Source organism: Diabrotica virgifera, chromosome 6 (assembly GCF_917563875.1).
Source record: "Diabrotica virgifera virgifera chromosome 6, PGI_DIABVI_V3a".
NCBI classification, from domain to species: domain Eukaryota; kingdom Metazoa; phylum Arthropoda; class Insecta; order Coleoptera; family Chrysomelidae; genus Diabrotica; species Diabrotica virgifera.
Window position 1 is genome coordinate 17450659 of NC_065448.1, and position 18194 is coordinate 17468852.

Here is an 18194-nt window from a genome sequence, read left to right on the forward strand (position 1 = left end):
AGAATAAACGGCATACTAAAGATTTAAAAATATTTTTTGTACAGAAAAATTTTAAGATTAAGCATGATACACCTGTAGATAGGGTTGAAAATGGGGGGATTAAATTAAGATAATGAAAATGAAAATGGTTAATTTATGATTACCAATCAAACTCAGTTTTTTGCTTTGTCTTTTGTCAAATATCAGAAAAATACAACCGATTTCAAATACAACCAGACAAATTAAGCAGTTATCTTCAAAGGCATTTTTATATTCCATGTTCTAATCATTCCCTCAATTTGGTAATCAATTTTGCAAGCAAATTTTGATAAAAGCTGGTAATTATTTTGGTATGGTACGTTTTTTTTTTTCAATTTCTACCCACCGATGGGCCTTATAGTCCATTCACTGACGGTAAAATATTGCAAAACCTCCGGATTTTAAAGAACCTTTAGATTTGAAACAAGAGCTTGAATTGACATGAGATTTGGTATAAGCATAGCTAACATGTCAAATAAAAAAGTGATATTGTGCCAATGTGTGTTTTTGCTCTACGGTTGAGTCCACCCCTTCTCGGGGGTGAAAAAATATACCGTCAAAATATGTCCGGAAGTGGATAAACTGACTAATTCTAAGCAACATTTGTTCAATAGAGTTTTTGTACATAAAGTCAATACATTTCGAGTTATTTGCAAGTGAATATCTTCATTTTTCAACAAAAAATATCACGTTTTTAGACGGTTTTTCGCAAATAACTCAAAAAGTAAGTAATTTATCGAAAAAATATTCTTAGCAAAAATATAGCTTTTAAATAATTGAAAAAATTATGTATGTTAGCAGTCTGACAAGAATCTACAGGTCGAGCAAGTCTCGTAAATTTCACGATTGCGAGCCACGCTTCACGCAACCGTGTTTGCGTACTTGTGTTTCGAGTTGCGTGGTCGTGCGGAGTTATATTTACCAATTCGCGCAATCGTACTTGAGACGCTGTGTCAGGTGAGGTGTTTGAAAATTTGTGTAACTTGATTCTGTGGTTAAACTTTTGTTTTATTTTTTTTTTCGCAGAAAATTTTTAGATGAAGTAATTGTATGATGATATGATGAAGATAACACAGAAAATACAAGAGGGCAGCATACTTTGCAAAACAACTGTTACAATTTGAAATCAACAAGTTGTTGTCTTGCAGGTAAAAAAAGTGACTTTTTAAAAAAATTATATCTTGGAAACTAAAAATTATTTTTATTTATAATTGAAACATGTAAAAGTATAGTACTCTCAAAAAAATTTCAGCCAAAAATATTCATTTTTGTAGAGTTGACTGCAATTTTTCGACAACAGCCCTTTTTTACGGTGAGCAGCATAACAAGTCCAGTCTCATCTGAAATCAAAGTTTCTTGTAGTTTATACCTCTGGCTAGTGAATGAACAAAGGATTTTTTATTAGATGAGGTCATTTTTGTTTTATAAAAAAAAACTACTTTAAAAATGAGAAAAATTGGGGTCAAAAATGTGTTTAAACTTATGTAAAATCTTCAAATTTAATTTTTTTTAATTCCTTCGTTCATATTCTAGCCAGAGGTATAAACTACAAGAAACTTTTTGATTTCAGATGAGACTGGACTTAGTTATGCTGCCAACGCAAAAAAAACTTAAACTCTACAAAAATGAATATTTTTGGCTGAAACTTTTTTTGAGATTACCTTAAGTACTATACTTTTACATGTTCCAATTATAAATAAAAATAAATTTTAGTTTTCGAGATATATTTTTTTTAAAAAGTCACTTTTTTTACCCACAAGACCTATGTAACCCCTTAAAAAAATGTTTCGAAGAATATGTTTGATGGCCAAGATGCATACATATATTTAGAAGGAAAGTTCCTGATTTCTGTAGTATAATACATAATACCAAAGAGGAAGTAGCCCTAAGCGCCAGACTCCACTTGCGATTTGTAGTTGTGAAGATTGAACACATTCTTTCAAATAGAAGTCAATCTATGATTATTTAGTCACAAATGGATTGACTTGTATTTGAAACAATGTGTTCAATCTTCCTGATTACAAATCGCAAGTGGAGTGCGGCGGTAATAACACCAAAATATTCCATATAGGTCCATAGAAGGTACACAGACATTGAAAAATTCCTGGAATATCCCCGAAAACATGTTCCCTGAACATCCCAGGAAAATCCTGTGTCAGCATTTTAAACATTACCTGAATGTCTTATTGGAACATTCCATGAATGTCCACGAATGTTCTCTGGACATTCAAAATATATTTTGTAGACATTCCCTGGATATACCAGAAATACAGTGATGAGCGCTCTAATAACCGGCAAAATAGCACAAAAGATGTATTAAGTAGTGAGATAAAAAGACATGAAACTAGTCGAGCTGGGAAATTTAGCGATATTAACTTATACATTTAGATTGTATTGATTGTGTACCACCTTCAGACATATCAGACGAGTTTGGAAACTACCACTGTCACAGTGACAGTTTTAGTTGACATACTCCTCCGATATGTGTAAAGGTGGGATCAATATAACGTAAATTTAAAGGTTAATTTCGCTAAATTTCCCAGCTCGACTAGTTTCATTTCTTTTTATCTCACAACTAAATATGTTGCCCATATTTTGCCGGTTATTAGGGCACTCATCACTGTACATCCTTGCTGATGTGACAATACCTCCTATCTGTTTTTTCATGAGTTTTGTATGAGAGATGGAAAAACATGTTTTAAGGTCACCTCCTGTGTTCATATGTAAGTTTTGACTTGTTTTGTAGTTCATAGATAGTTTAATTTACTACAAAACAAATATCATATGAAAACAGGAGGTGACCCTAAGACAAGTTTTTAGTCTCTCTTACAAAACTCATGAAAAAAAACAGATAGGATGTATTATTACATCACTGACGATATGTGGCCATACCAAATAATACATCCTTGATAAATATAAACATTTTTATTGAACAAAATCTTTTCATACATTTTTTAATGCAATTTACTGATATTCCTAAATATTTTAAAAAAATGTGTCACATTTGCTTTGTAAACCTTTCTTTTGCCTTTCGTAGCCACATATTCCGTTTCCTTCCTGGTTTTTTGTAGACCACTTCTCTCAGCTGATTCTAAAAAAAAATAAAATAAATGGTAATTTTTCTATCCTTTACAATTAACAATCAGAAGAAATATTATTTACAGATAATGATATGCATAATAATAATAGGTTTGTTTTAGCATCAGTTTAAAACAGTTTGAAATCATCAGCGAATAGTGGACCAGCGCGAGTAGAGGGGATCGCACTGGTGACTGTATTATGTTCTTTTACCGACCAACTGTTTGCTGACGGTTTTTGACTAGTTTGACTGTTTGCTAGAATAAACCTAATAATAATGAATATTTTGTATTTTGACAATGACATCTGATGTGGAAGTCAAAACATTAATAAAATTATTTTTTCAAGTTAACTTTCACATGCGCGTCTTAAAATTGTACTTTTAATACTTATATCATAAATAACTATTAAAACTATCTTAAGAGGAAACAGTATCGATCAACAGGTAGCGAAAAGGTGTTCCAAGATTGCGGCTGTAATTTTGAATATTTTTTCGAGATATTTGGCACACATATTCTTAATATAATAAAGAATGGTGGTACAGAGCCCAATTTGAAAAATATATTAATATGTGGAAATTACTTTGTAATTAAATACAATATAAAAAAACGAGCTTGTACCGCCATTAAGAAGAACAAAAAAATACACTTTCTTCAAATACAACTTTTTTATCCGATTTTGTGTTATTTTGGAACTACTAAAATTTTTTATTTCATTAGTAGTTCCAAAATTACACAAAATCTAGGCATCGGATAAAAAAGTTTATTTGAAGAAAGTGTATTTTTTTGTTCTTCTTAATGGCGGTACAGGCTCGTTTTTTAAATATTGTATAATTACAGAGTAATTTCCACATATTAATATATTTTTCAAATTGGGCTCTGTACCGCCATTCTTTATTATTTTACGAATACGTGTGCCAAATACCTCGAAAAAATATTCAAAATTACAGTGGCAATCTTGGAACACGTTTTGGCTACCTGTTGATCGCTACTGTATTAACTTAAAACATTGTAATTTGCTAATCCAGTATATTTTACTCTACTACTACTCTACTAGCTACCTCATTTTCCACTGTTTCTAAAGACTTGTTTACATGGGTAGAGTTTTGAGGAGAGTAGAGTAGCGGTAGTACTCTACCAAAAATGGCTTGATACCATTCACATGAGGAGAGTACAAGTATAGTACTGATGCTAGTATAGTGAAACCGATTTTTGTATTTTTAAACACTCTTGATTATAAGTGCACCTTAAATTCTTAATTTTTTGCTTAAGCTCGTTTACTCCAAAGCCTCCTTTGCCATTCTTTAGACGATTTCATCCTCCGCAGCTTGCTGCAAACTTTTATTTCTGTAGTATACACTACCTAAATTCCATAAACACTGGTATTCGCCGTATTATAGCTCTACAAGTTTTAAAGTTTCATCTTCGGTGAACTTCATTTTCACTATTTACACAAAACACAATTCCAGCCAGAATGACAGCGCCCCCATGTACTCTCCTACCTACTCTATTCTGCCATAACTGAGCGTGTTCCATGGGTAGAGTGTGCAGCCGAGTAGACATTTTGGCAGTAGTGGTGGTCATAGAGTAGTTACTTTGCCATAGGTTGCTAGTCACTCTACTTTAACTCCAACTATACACTCTACCAGCTATTCTACTGTGCTGAGCATTTTTACAGGTAGAGTTACTCTACTCTATCAAGTACTTGCATCATTACTCTACCCGTGTAAGCAAGTCTTAAATCTACTGAATGAAAATCTACTTCTACTCTTAATGAAAAATGTCTAAAATCATTTACCCACCTAGTATTATTGTAGAATTTAAGACAGTCCAGTGCCTTATAAATAATTTCAATATGAATATTATTTCCTTTAATTCTCCTTTGATACCACTCCATTTTAGATTTTGGGGAACTTATTTCATTGTGTTTATAGCCCATATTTATTGAAGGAACCCAATCTGGAGATTGTTATTATCGATTAAGTCGGCTGGTTTTCCTATTTTCCTATAAGATTAAAATGTTAACATCTTCAAAAATCGTTACTGTTGTAATTGTAACTTACCAGATATAAAATGATTACAGCAGACAGGACAGGAAAATTTTCATTTCGCTAGTAAAACCTGTACATTGTATTGCATTTAACCATTGTTGTCTCTCAGATACCTTATTTAGTTCAGTTTAAAAGTGAACTTTATCTTGACTTCACAATTACTTTGCATTTCACACTTCAAAACACAACACCAATGAAGCATATTATCTTTCTAAATTAATACTTCCAGAGAAAATGTTAAATTAATCTTTGTACAACACAAAATTACAAAGAAATACAACTAAAATTATCTAAAACTCATGAAGAACAGATAGAATAAGATTTATCTTTTACACCCAGTAGCCATATTGAGAATAGTATATTATTATCAGTAGAAACGATTACATTTAAATTTGGTAAATATAACTCCGCACGACCACGCAACTCGAAACACAAGTACGCAAACACGGTTGCGTGAAGCGTGGCTCGCAATCGTGAAATTTACGAGACTTGCTCGACCTGTAGATTCTTGTGCAGTCTGTAGACCCAGTAGAAGCAGAGTTGTAAAATAATCAAAAAATTAAGCACTTTTCATGGAAAACTCATCATAACTTATTTAAATGTTTTAAAAAGGCATTATTCTTGTTTTTTTAAAAAAATTTCCATCATAAAAAGTAAGCAAGATACGCTCAGAATAAAGTTCATCCCAATTTTTGGGTAAAAAAAACTGGTGAAAATAACCCCCTAATCCCAAATGAAATTAATCCTCACCGCTTCACAAGCTACTTTACTTATGTATTGTTTATATGCTCTGTAAGTTTCATCGGTATAAAGTGCTTATTTATAAAAGTGCTGTTCAAAAAGGGCTTGAAAAAGTCACTAATCACGAGTGTATGCAATTTTTTTTATTTGGCTTATAATGCCTCGACAACTAATGGCCATTGGCATGGTACAGTGGATTTTTCCAATTAGGTACCTAGTGTAGTCGGTAGTGTGTGTGTTGTGTGTTGAGTAAATGTCTTGTTACTTAGCAAAGTCGTCATTGTTTTGCAAAGAGACGCTAATTGTATCCGAACGTCTGCGGTCCCTCCGGTGAGTACCGATCCCACAAGGATAGAAACTATTTTCGTTTATTAATTTTTAACATAAGCATTAGAAAACTAGTTATCTATGAAATTATTACCTCAATATATTTCGTGAGAGTGTCCAATTTTTTTAATTCCTCCATGAACTGTGCCGAATTTGAACCATATACATGTGCTGGATAATCAATTCCTTCAATATATAGCATAACCAAATTTGCAGGTTTCACTGGATCGGTTAACCAAGATAACATCTAAAATTTATCATTTTAGAGGAGTTTCTGCATAATATATCCTAGGTGTGAGATATATTCGATAATGAAAGAGTACATAATAAAAATATGCTTACCTTATCAACTTTTTGGACATGGGTGAAATTTCTGGCAAATTTTTGGTTGTACGTTATGTCTTTACCTTGGTAAGGAAAATCTGAACCTGGCCACATAAATGAAGCAGAATATCTACCATCTCCTTGTGCTTCATTCCATCGCTGAAAGGGCGCAAAAAACAATGAAGGTAAATATATGCAGCTATTTTTTTTTTATATAATTTATGACCAATTTATTACTCAGCAAACATAACTCAGGTAAAGACAGAGTAATCGAGCCAGGAGTGTAGGCTCCTATAAATATCTGGGTACCGAGATCTGAGAGAGGCGTGTGAGATGTGGCTGCATAGAAGAATGCTTCAAACAGCCTGAAGAGCGATGCTGACCAACGAACTGTGTTAAATAGAGCAAATGCCGTGCTTGGGTTTAAAATTGAAAACTATTAAAATAAGACTAGGGCATGTTCGAAAGGAGTCCGGTACAAAATCCTTCAGCTTATCATAAAAGGTGAAATCGAGGGCTGAAGAGGAATTGGAAAGAAGCGGATGTCGTGGCTCACGGATATTCACTATTAGATAGGAATACACGGTGTAGAAGAACTATTCCTACTAGCTGAAGATCGTAAAAAACTCCCCAATATAATTGCCAACGTTAGGGGGACCCAATATAGCACTGACAGAAGAAGATAGAATACCTAATGGTACTATTCGTAGAAAATCAGGAGTAGTAGATGTTATTGAAAAAATAACAACACCAAAATGGAACTGAACAGATCATGTAGCAAGAGCACTTAATGATTGGTGGACTAAAAGCACTTTGGAATGAAATGGAGACCTCTAATAGAAGCTAACAGAAAAAGAGACGAGATTAATCGATGACATACAAAGAGTGACCACAAATTCAGATGGCGCAAAACCAGACTAAGCGCAAAAGCATGCGAGAGGCGAGAAGGCTATGTTCAGCAGTGGACGTTGGAGGCTAGCTTATTATTATGACAATAAATAATAACTTACCCAAATAGGCACAACATCTTCATTATAATGAAACATTTCTTCAACTTTCTTCACAACCTTCTGTGTAGCTGCGTCAAGATAACTGGCTCCAATCACTCCATGCGTTTCCGCAAATACACCAGTTGCTATGGAGTAATGATTGGGAAAAGTTTTTGTCGGAAAGATGTTTGTCATGTAGTCTGCGTAGGTTCCTGCTTTCCTCAGATTTTCCATATTTGGCAGTAGCTTCGTGTCGAAGAGATTATATCTGAATGCGTCGTAGGAAATTATGATAAGGATTGGATGGCGGGATATACACCATACTACGTTGAGGATGGAACAGGATAGAATTATTTTTAATATCATTTTCGTTAATTTTTTTATTTCTACTGCACTTCTAAAAAATACAATCAATATTGATTAAATAGACCCTGGAGCTAGCATATATTGTATACAAACATTAATGTCTCAATAAATGGACAAAAAATAAACAATCTACATTTTGAAGATGACACAGCCCTTCTTGTAAACAAAAAGAGTTAATTAATTCATGTTACAGGTTGAAAAAGAAAGTCAAATAGTTGGTCTGCAGTTCAACTTATCAAAGACACACTTCGTGATAGTGGATAGACTATAATAATATCCATCCACACATAGGTAACACATTTTGGGTTGGAACCCAAAAATATGACATATTTTAGGTTGTGAGCTGTGTGACCTGCCAGGCCACACTGCTAGACAAAAAGGCTAACGTTGGAATGCAACAATACTACATTGGAGACCTTATCAAAGTAAACGACCGAGAGGAGGGACTGGGACGTTTCTCCGTCGAGCTACTTCGCCGTCGACCGTTTCGCCGTAAAAATGGCGGAGATATTGAGCCAAACAGGTTCTCCTTTAAAATCAAGATGGCGGCTAACGTAACGGAGGAATTCATTCGTGATTTTAAATTTAGGCTACTACTGACTCCTTTAAAGATCAGAAAAATAAAATTTTGGACAGCTCGGCATTCAAGGTCAAATGCTATCCCGACTGGACTAATATATACTTTTGAGTCTGATTTTACTGCGTGTAACTTTTTTGGTATTGTAATATAATTCAAATCCTTCTAACCACTTAAAGTTCTATCTTTTGGATATCTGTGGCCAAATTTTCAGCCAAATCGATGATGATGTATTTTGGGAATGGAGGAATATGTAAAAAGGTATTTTACCGTTTTTTACACTATAAAATTTGATCAAAAACTTGTTTTGATTCAAAATAACTTGTTATAATGCCATATAATGACATTTTTGAGTCCTTTCTATTAAAATATTATGTTTTTCATTGATACTCTACGACAGAAAATGCAAATTTGTTTAAATAAACACCAAATCACTGTAAAATCGCATAAAATCACATTTTGAGAAAAAAAGAAGTAGAAGATTTTTTGACCTTAAATATCTTATTTTTACGTCCTGCGGAAGCTATATACCAATTTTCAGACAAATCGGAGATCCAAAATTTTTTGCCTGAGTGATTTGACATGGAATGTATATCAAATATATAGAATGTTGAATCGCTTTCTTATAAAGTCGACTTTACACTACATGATTTATCATGTGATTTGTCATATGATTTTTCCCATGACTAGCCGCATGACAATGCTTATGACAAAACGAGCCGTATAAACAATGCAAAATCATATGACAAATCACACAGTGTAAACATGTAAATTTCACTCCATGACCAAATCATATGACAAATCACATGATAAATCATGTAATGTAAAGTCGACTTTACCACTATAGGAAATTCAATGAGAAATTTTAAAATGTGGAATTTTTACTTCCTCAATTATTTTGCATGAAAATTCGGTGAAAATTATTTGTTAAACACAAATTTTAAAATTTTAGATTCGTTAAGGGGGGCCCGAAAAAAAATCTATCCATAAAAATACTCGAAATTGTCAGATTAAGATAAGGTAAGTTAAGTACATGCAAAATAGTGTATATTTCAAAAAATCTGACGATTTGAGCGGGGCGTAAGGAAATGGGTGAGTCAAAAAGTTTCACAGAAAAAAGCGAATATTTCGCGAAATGAACATCAGATCGAAAAGCTAAAAAATACGTCTTCAATATTTTTCAAAAATATATCGAACAGTACTAAACATTATCCCCAAGGATAGGGGTGGGGGGTAAATTTAAAATTTTAAATACAAACCCCGCGATATTTCGCAAAATGAACATCAGATCGAAAAACTGCAAAATACACTTTCAAAATGTTTTAGAAAAATCTATCGAATGGTACCAAACACGACCCCCCACATAGGTGGGTGGGGGTAACTTTAAAATCTTAAATAAGACCCCCAAATTTTTATTGTAGATTTGGATTCTTTACGTAAAAATAAGCAACTTTTATTCGAGACATTTTTTGGAATTATGGATAGATGGCGCTCTAATCGGAAAAAACGTTTTTTGGAAATAGAATACTTTGCTTCCCTACCAAAAATAAAATTCAGAGAATGTGGCAAAACCGAACGTTAATTTGGTCGTGCTGTACCAACACTTCATCTATGACGATCCACAAAGTGCCCATTTTTAGAGCAATCGTTTTGAAATTTTGTGCAGTGAAACTTCAGCCTATTATTTGTGAAATTACATTTATTGAATTTCTTAATCCTTATAAAGTAACGGCCCAGTGAATTTTGATTACTTTGCTCGCAAGGATCATAGGGCTTTATTTGTTAAATTCGTGAAATATGTGTATATTCTGAATTAAAGAAAATAACTTTCAACGTAATAACGGATCGGAGATATCGTTAAATGTTTATAACAGTAATAATTAAATATCTTACCAATTAATATAACAATACTTAACAAAAACTTTTTAGTTCTTTAATAAATGATTGAATTCGTAAATATAAGTTACCTACATCAACTTAACACCTGCACCTTCTAGACTCAATGTTTAACGTATAATATTATTGCAAAAAAAATGCTGGGATAAACTAATTAAATTTTGCAATAAACTATTACGCGAAACTTCTCAAAAATTGTATCACTTACAATAATTAACGACATACTGAAACACACATACACGACATAAAATTAAACTTTGTTTATGTATTTTTAACAATAATTAATTAAAACAATTAGACTTTGTAATATATTTTAACAAATTGGAGATTTGTGCATGCTTTATCAGTAAAAAATTGTAATAATGAATAAAATTGACTTAATTTAACCCACTGTAACAGTCGTTAACTCTAATCAAGTTCCTAGTTTGTTTATATATTGCTTATAAGTGGAAAATTACAATTCTTTTGCATACTGTATACATCATATGTTATTCTAACTAAATTCACTAAGAATAATAATTGAAGACCTCAGTGGAAGACGGGGGTGGGGTATGTCACATTTTCTAAAATTTTGAGTTTCCTAGTGAATAAAGGTGGTATGTAACTTCACTATCGTATGACACTTATACAGTACCTCTAAAGAGCTTAATAAGGGAAATTAAAGTGGATGAAGGTGGTACGTAACATTTAAAATACGATTTTTGAATAAAAGAAGGAGGTATGAAACATTTTTCGTTTTTTTCAGGTTTAAATTGTTTATAACTCGAAAACGATCAACTTCAGAGAAAAATTACCAAAGACCTTTTTTGTTTTCAATGATCCAAAGAACCTAAAATAGTATTTGCCCGGGCCGAAAAAATCTATTTTTATAATTTGTTTAAAATTTTTTTTAATAAATGTAGCAATAACTCCGAAATTATGGCATTTAGATATAGGGATTATATCACGAAAAATAATCAGCATTTCTTAAGGACTTCAAAGCGCAAAAAATATACAGGGTGTTTATTAGATTTATTTGAAATAAAAAAGTTTATTAGATTTCCAGAAAAACGGAAGATCTGACAACAATGTAATTACCACTATAATATCGTCCGCATTAGAAACCCTTACTCCCCAAAATCCATAAAAAATCGTGCAAGCCGTTTCCGAGATAATTGAGGCTTTCCATACATAAAACTCACTCTGTATAATCGTTGATTGAAATATTAATATGTCAATCAACCCCAATATTAAAGTCAACGATGTAATATACTCCATTTGATAATACAAGGCAAGGTAGACGGAAGAAAAAGGGCCAGGTCGAAGAAGACTGTCATAGCTTAGAAACCTGTGAGAATAGTTTAACAGATTCTCTGCATCCCTTTTCCGAACTGCCTTCAACAAAATTACTATAGCCAATTTGATAGCCAACGCTCGATAATCGAGCACGGCACATGAAGAAGAAGATTATTGAAGTTATACTTCTTTAGGCGCGATTGAGATTGAGGGTGAATTTATATTGATCTGCGCGCATGCGCACACCGACAGTATGGTATTAGTCGTTATACGGGCTCTGATTGGGTGTTGAAATGATCTGTCAATAATAAATAATTGTTCAATATGAAGGTAAACAAATGTATAATATATTAGTTTTATTGTTGTGAGGACAGAAACAAAAAAGTTTATATTTGTAGTGACCTTTAAATAGTTTTTAAAAGCAACAGGTACGTAATAATTGTAAATGTATCATAGGTACCTACCTATTTGAACCTACCAAAATACATAGTATGTAAAATTTTTTATTTACATAATCAAAATTTCTATCAATGTTCACCTAATATATAGTTTTCTTGCTCTATGTTTTGTTGTATTTTTTCAATTCTAAATCATTTCAATTCAAAATCAAAATAATTTAATTTAATTCAAAAATGTCAAAAGCTTAATCCGTTTAGTTAGTCGATCTTCGCACATAATGACACATTGCCTCCGTGGCGAAGTGTTTAAGGCGAATGAACCCCAATATACCAACCGCGCTGATAGCTGGTTCGAATCCCAATAAAAACTTTTATTTTTTTTATACATTTTATGATTGTAAGTATATTTATTATATAATTTTATTTTCAGAAAATACGTATTTAGTTAAAAAATTTTCCAACAATTAATGTTCAGAAATCATTTGTAGCATTTTTAATGTGTTTGTGTGAGTTTTATTCTTTTATTATTTTAATTTTTGGCACTGTTTTAATAAAAATGTTTGAGAAGTAGTAAGTATAAATTAGTTTAATATTTAAATAAAATATAAATAAAAAGTATATTAATTTCGTTTAAATCATATAATAGAAGTACAACTTCTTACGTGCGTACAAAGTACACACACATTCTTTTTTTTTTGGTTCAATTACATAAATTTCTGTAAAACTGGTTATAGAGTATTATTTCATGCAACATACCCCCTTCATCCATTCAGATAAAGGATAGTTATACAAACTAAAATTAATGGAAGATGACGGTATGTACAGTTTTTATTAATTTTTAGAAAAAATACCAAAAATAAAAACAAATTATCAACATTATATGTAAAGGAATGCTTATAGCAATAAAAATAAAGAATAAATAACACAAACAATATTTTCATGATAAAAGTAGAGGAATAATAGCTATTTGTATAACAAGGGAGGAAAGTGTAACTTTTCCTCCCGAGAATGAAGTTTACTGCCCGACGCGTAGCGGAGGGCAGTAATCATTCAATGGAGGAAAAGGCATTTTACTCCCATGTTATACATATGGTTTTTCCACCTTCCTTAAATTAATAACAAGTCATTTTTCATTTTTACTTAATTTATTTATGTAACTAACCAACAAAATTTATTAAAACTAAAGCTAACAAGTAGGTACAATATATCTGTCAACTGTCAAATATAAGTCAAATTATTAATGTAACCATTGTTAAATCAAAATAACAATTTACCGTTTTTTACCATTCTGAAAAATACAAGGGTGTTTTATAAATAAACGTTAAAATGTATAGATACTTACGTAATAGAAAATAGATATTGTACAGGGAATCAATAAGTCATATTTCAAAAATGAAATACCATGACGTCACTTTTACTTTTCCTCCCTAGGGAGGAAAAGTACAACTTTGCTTCCTACAGTCAGGTCCGGAAAAGTATACTTTCGGTAGAGGTAGGTGGAAAAAACTTTAACTGCCCATATCTCAAAAGGTAGTCTTTGTAACATACCCCCTTCTTCCACTTAGGTCTTCAATTCTTTAATGCTCTCGTTGCTCTCCTAGAGAAGGTGTTTTTTCACCTAATTTCTCTGGTCTGCTATTGCGTCTTTACCACCAGATATTTGTAGTTATTTGATAACAGCTGTATAAGGACTATCTCGAAATATGGAAAGACGAAGAATATGCTGGCTCAATAACTAGAGCGAATCGTTTGAATCCAGTACTACAGAACTATTTCGAGCAGCAATCAACAGGGTTCGCATAGCCTTAGTCCAAGATGGAACTTGAAGAAGAAGGAGTGTATCTTATAGTTGTACTTTCTGTCCTGGACATCGCTTTCACAGATGCCACCGAATAATTCTTTTCAGCATCCTTCGTTCAAATATGAGCAAAATGTTTTGAAGGTTTTGGCAGAAGAATGTCTTGAAGGTATTCCAAGTCTCCGATTCATATATCGGTACTGGTAGTATAAGAGTTTTTGTATATGAAATTATTCTTCGTTTAATGTTCCACTTGTACTATTTCTTCTTCCACTTCTTCTTGTGTCCACAAAATATTTCGAACGCATCTACGAACCTTCTATCATTTCCTTTGGGAGTTTAATGTTTAGCAGCGTCTAAAAACAGGAAAAACCTGCTTTTAACGGTTTTCCCGATGATCATCAACGAATTTTTAATGGTTTTTCCAAATTTTAGTTACTTTACTCATATCGTTAGTTATGAAAGACGAAATTGTTGTTACCAGAAGAGTTTAGGGACAGATAAGAACAAAGCTAAAAAATTATTCTAAAGAAAAAATATCTGCCAACAATTATTAGGCAAAGTTTGAGAACACGGAAATAATCACAATGGATTAAAGATTAGGTTGCTGAGATCATAAATGCTCTCCGTATTATTCTTCGAAATAAAAGCTTGGACAGTGGAGAAAAATAATATAGACATAATGGAAGCCTTTAAACATGTACTATAGACTTATAGAAGAATACAGAGAGTAAACTGGGTGGGTGAAGAGCCATGAATGTGGTGGCATTGAGAAACATAGAAAAAGAAAATGCTGTTTGCCCCTCTTGAACACCAAGAGGGGCAAATATAGAGAAAAGTCGATAAAGAACACAATTATTTCCTTGTTGAATAATTTAAAGAGAGGCTGGGATAAGGCTAAAAATGACTCAGCGATCATGGCTGAAAGTATCGAAGATCTTTTTTTTATTATACTATGTCTTATAGATCGAGTCACTACAGAATGCTTTAATAAGGGACTTGGCATAAATATATCAAAGACAAAGTTACTTCTGGTTTGTAAACAAGACGTTGGCCCTATGCAACTAATTGTCAACAATGAGCCTATTAAAATTAAAACTCATATAGAAATTGCAAGAGGAGCATTTATGAAACTAAGATCTATACTGTGCAATTCTCAGCTGAACTTACAACTAAGAAGAAAATTCCTAAAATGTTTTGTGTATCCTGTACAAGAATAAAAAACCGCTAAACGCCGTAAATATGAGTGACGCATACAATATTCCAGCTACAAAAGATCTGATATGAATATTACGTGGCGCGAGAATAATTTCATTTTGATGCAAAACAAAATTCTAGTTTAACTTTGAATCTCTTTGGTGGCACGTTTACTTCAAAGGACATCGCACACATCTTATGGAAAATATAATGTCACTCAAATTCAATAAAATTTATACGAATAGATACGTTTTAAATTAACGGTCAAATCTTATCATTGCGCCAACTCTATATTTTCAATAATAAGAGCAGAAATTGATATAAATAAATCTGAAATCAAATGGGTACGTACATAAGTTAGAGAGAGAAAAAATATTTTAAAATACCCAAATTGTCGGTACTCCATAAATCAGCGGATTAGTTTCACTAATCCGCTTAGGCCCAGCGGGGTTTAAGCTCCTTTTGAATAGCACCCAGAGCAATAGTGACACTTTTACTGACTCCAAAAATGTGATTTCGATAAACTTTAATTGCAATTTGCGCCGTAATTAATCATAATTAAGAGTTGGCGCAATGATAAGATTTGACCGTTAATTTAAAACGAATCTATTCGTATAAATTTTATTGAATTTGAGTGACATTATATTTTCCATAAGATGTGTGCGATGTCCTTTAGCAAATATTATGGGAAAATCTTTTAAAATAAAACTAGAATTTTGTTTTGCATCAAAATGAAAATACATTTTCGCGCTGCGTAATATTCATATCAGATCTTTTGTAGCTGGAATATTGTATGCGCCACTCATATTTACGGCGTTTAGCGGTTTTTAATTCTTGCATCAGGAGTTTTTCAAAGTTATTTATAAATTAAATGTAGGAAGATGAATGCAATGTTCCTCGATTACACGTTAAGCTTTATAAATGGTCACCTTTGTTGCATTATCTCTCAAATGATCTAGTGTCCATCGAACTAGATTTTTTCTATTCGAAATATATTAAAAAAAAAATATTGAGATGACGGGTAAATGAACTCGGATTGCCCGTTACCAGATCAAATTTAGCGTCGTAACCACTACAACTACATAAACCATTTTGGGAATAATCGTTAATTGGAATATACTTTGGAGCTTAATAACCTCTAAACGGCTTAACCGATTTTGATCAATAAACATGAGTGTAAAACGTATTGACCAGTAGTATCTGATGGATCTAAGGTCAAGTATGATAACTGAAGCTATTAGAGGAATTATTGAACTTAAGGAACCGTTTTTCCCATAGGAAATAGATTTGATCGTAATTATGAAGTCTCTAACTTAAAAATTCGATTTTTTCCGGATATGACGTATACACCGTTAGATTAGTCTAGAGTCCTTCTACAAACGCTCAGTTATTGGCGCAATTCGTAGGTTGAAATTTTGAGTAATTGTCGAAAAACCAAAATTTTCAAAGTTGAGTTTTTCAGTTTTTCGTCTATACTGAGCCGTGTGTATGTCTGATCCTAACGGCTTAGACACCATTTGAAAGCTTAACTCAACACTATTTATTTGATGTATTTGCGGTTCTCCTGCCTCTTCTTGATCCGAAGATATATACCTCCCAAAAATATGCCGTTTTGTACCTACCAAGTCCTATAGTTGGCTTATGAGTGGTCAAAAGTCACAAACTACACCGGTTCTGAATCGGCTCTGACCCCCTCTTCAAACACAGAAAAAAATTCAAATCGGTTTAACTTTTCCACACACATAGATACATACATACATATCCACAAACATTTTCCCTTTTTTAAATAGAAATTGAGTCATATGTACTTCTGAGCTCTGTAATTTTTGAATGGTAGGTATAACCGATTTTCAAAATTAGATATGCGTTGGAAAGGTAATGATCAGTACTATTAGAAGCCGTAAAGGTCGGACGTAAATTTTTGAAGTTTTTTGGAGTTTTGGGGACGAGAACGAAAAACAGACCCTAAATAAGAAGGGCCGTAAAATTCATACCCTTGGACCAAAATGGTGGATGGGTGAGTCTTTTCCTGAAGTTTAAGATAGGAGTTGGCCTAATTTTCAATTCAGTCAGATTTAGAAAATCGAAAATTTCGTGTATATGATATAGTGTCGCGTGTAGGGAGGTGTGGGTGTGCGCCACTGGCGAGAACTGCCATTCTCTGGTAATTAGGTACTATAATATGGATGTGAAACCTGGATCGTGAAGGTTAATATGATGAACAAATTATGTGGTTACCAACCATCTTAGAGGACATAACACATAAAGATGAAAAAGGTATCCTCCGTGGGCCAATTTAAAGTTCTATTTTGAACAAGTTAATTTTATTTAAACTGGATATTGAAATGCTAAGTACAGCAATTTTTTACAGTGTAATTATAATAGTTTTTCCGTAATAAACTTACTAAAAAGTGGTGTTTAATTTGCTACTTAATTGTTAATATATATATTTTACTTACGATAAGATAGGTCTTGTAATTATAATTCCTAACTTTTCTGCTCCAATTTCCTACATTTATTTGACAAACACACGAATAACGAAACACTCACTATATTACTTCATATCTCTCTACAATTATTTAATAGTTTTCTAACGACTTAACGTCACAGACACATCTAACCAACTGACCAAGTAACCAAATAAATTAACAAAATTGTCGGTTTTTTTTGTAAAAACCGAAGGTTTCTTTAGGAATTTGAATGCCATGATTAAAATTAATTGAAATGAACATTATAATTATTATCGACCGACGTTTAAACATTTCTCAAAATTGGTAAAACGATATAATATCGAATGACGATAAGAAGAATAATTAGATATGGGTCAAAATTAATGTCTATTTAATTTTGATAAGGTAACGTTAAAATATTTTGACATAAACAAGGATGATTTATATGCAGGGTGTCCCAAAAGTAGGGGAACGGTCGAATATTTCGCGAACTAAACATTGGATCAAAAAACTGAAAAATACGTGTTCAATCATTTTCAAAAATCTATCCAATGAGACCAAACACCAATCCCCACTACACCCCCTGGAGGTGGGATGGGGGGTAACTTTAAAATCTCAAATGTAAACCCCCAGTTTTTCTTGCAGATTTTAATTTGTTACATAAAAGTAAGCAACTTTTATTCAAGACATTTTTTCGAACTGTGGATAGA

At 32.5% G+C, this 18194-nt stretch overlaps 1 protein-coding gene and 1 long non-coding RNA gene across 3 annotated transcripts in view; both read right to left on the bottom strand.

The window, feature by feature from the left end:
* The window catches only part of LOC114328199 (bis(5'-adenosyl)-triphosphatase enpp4-like), a 37257-nt gene extending 19467 nt beyond the window's left edge, over positions 1–17790 (bottom strand). Inside the window, exons 1-4 of the mRNA XM_028276985.2 lie at positions 17494–17790; positions 7549–7924; positions 6557–6697; positions 6309–6461 (exon numbers count right to left, since the gene is read on the bottom strand). Of these exons, the coding sequence (XP_028132786.1) occupies positions 6309–6461; positions 6557–6697; positions 7549–7893 (639 nt within the window). The 5' untranslated portion in view covers positions 7894–7924; positions 17494–17790. The remainder of the gene's footprint in view (positions 1–6308; positions 6462–6556; positions 6698–7548; positions 7925–17493) is intronic.
* LOC126886583 (uncharacterized) lies at positions 2929–6260 on the bottom strand. 2 transcript variants are annotated; one of them, XR_007698697.1, is made up of 3 exons: positions 5159–5679; positions 4898–5100; positions 2929–3109 (listed from the first exon to the last, which is right to left on the bottom strand). It is a non-coding gene; the product is annotated as an uncharacterized LOC126886583 (long non-coding RNA). The 2 variants fall into 2 exon arrangements; XR_007698696.1 differs by having other exon boundaries at positions 4898–6260.
* Positions 17791–18194: the final 404 nt, after the last annotated feature.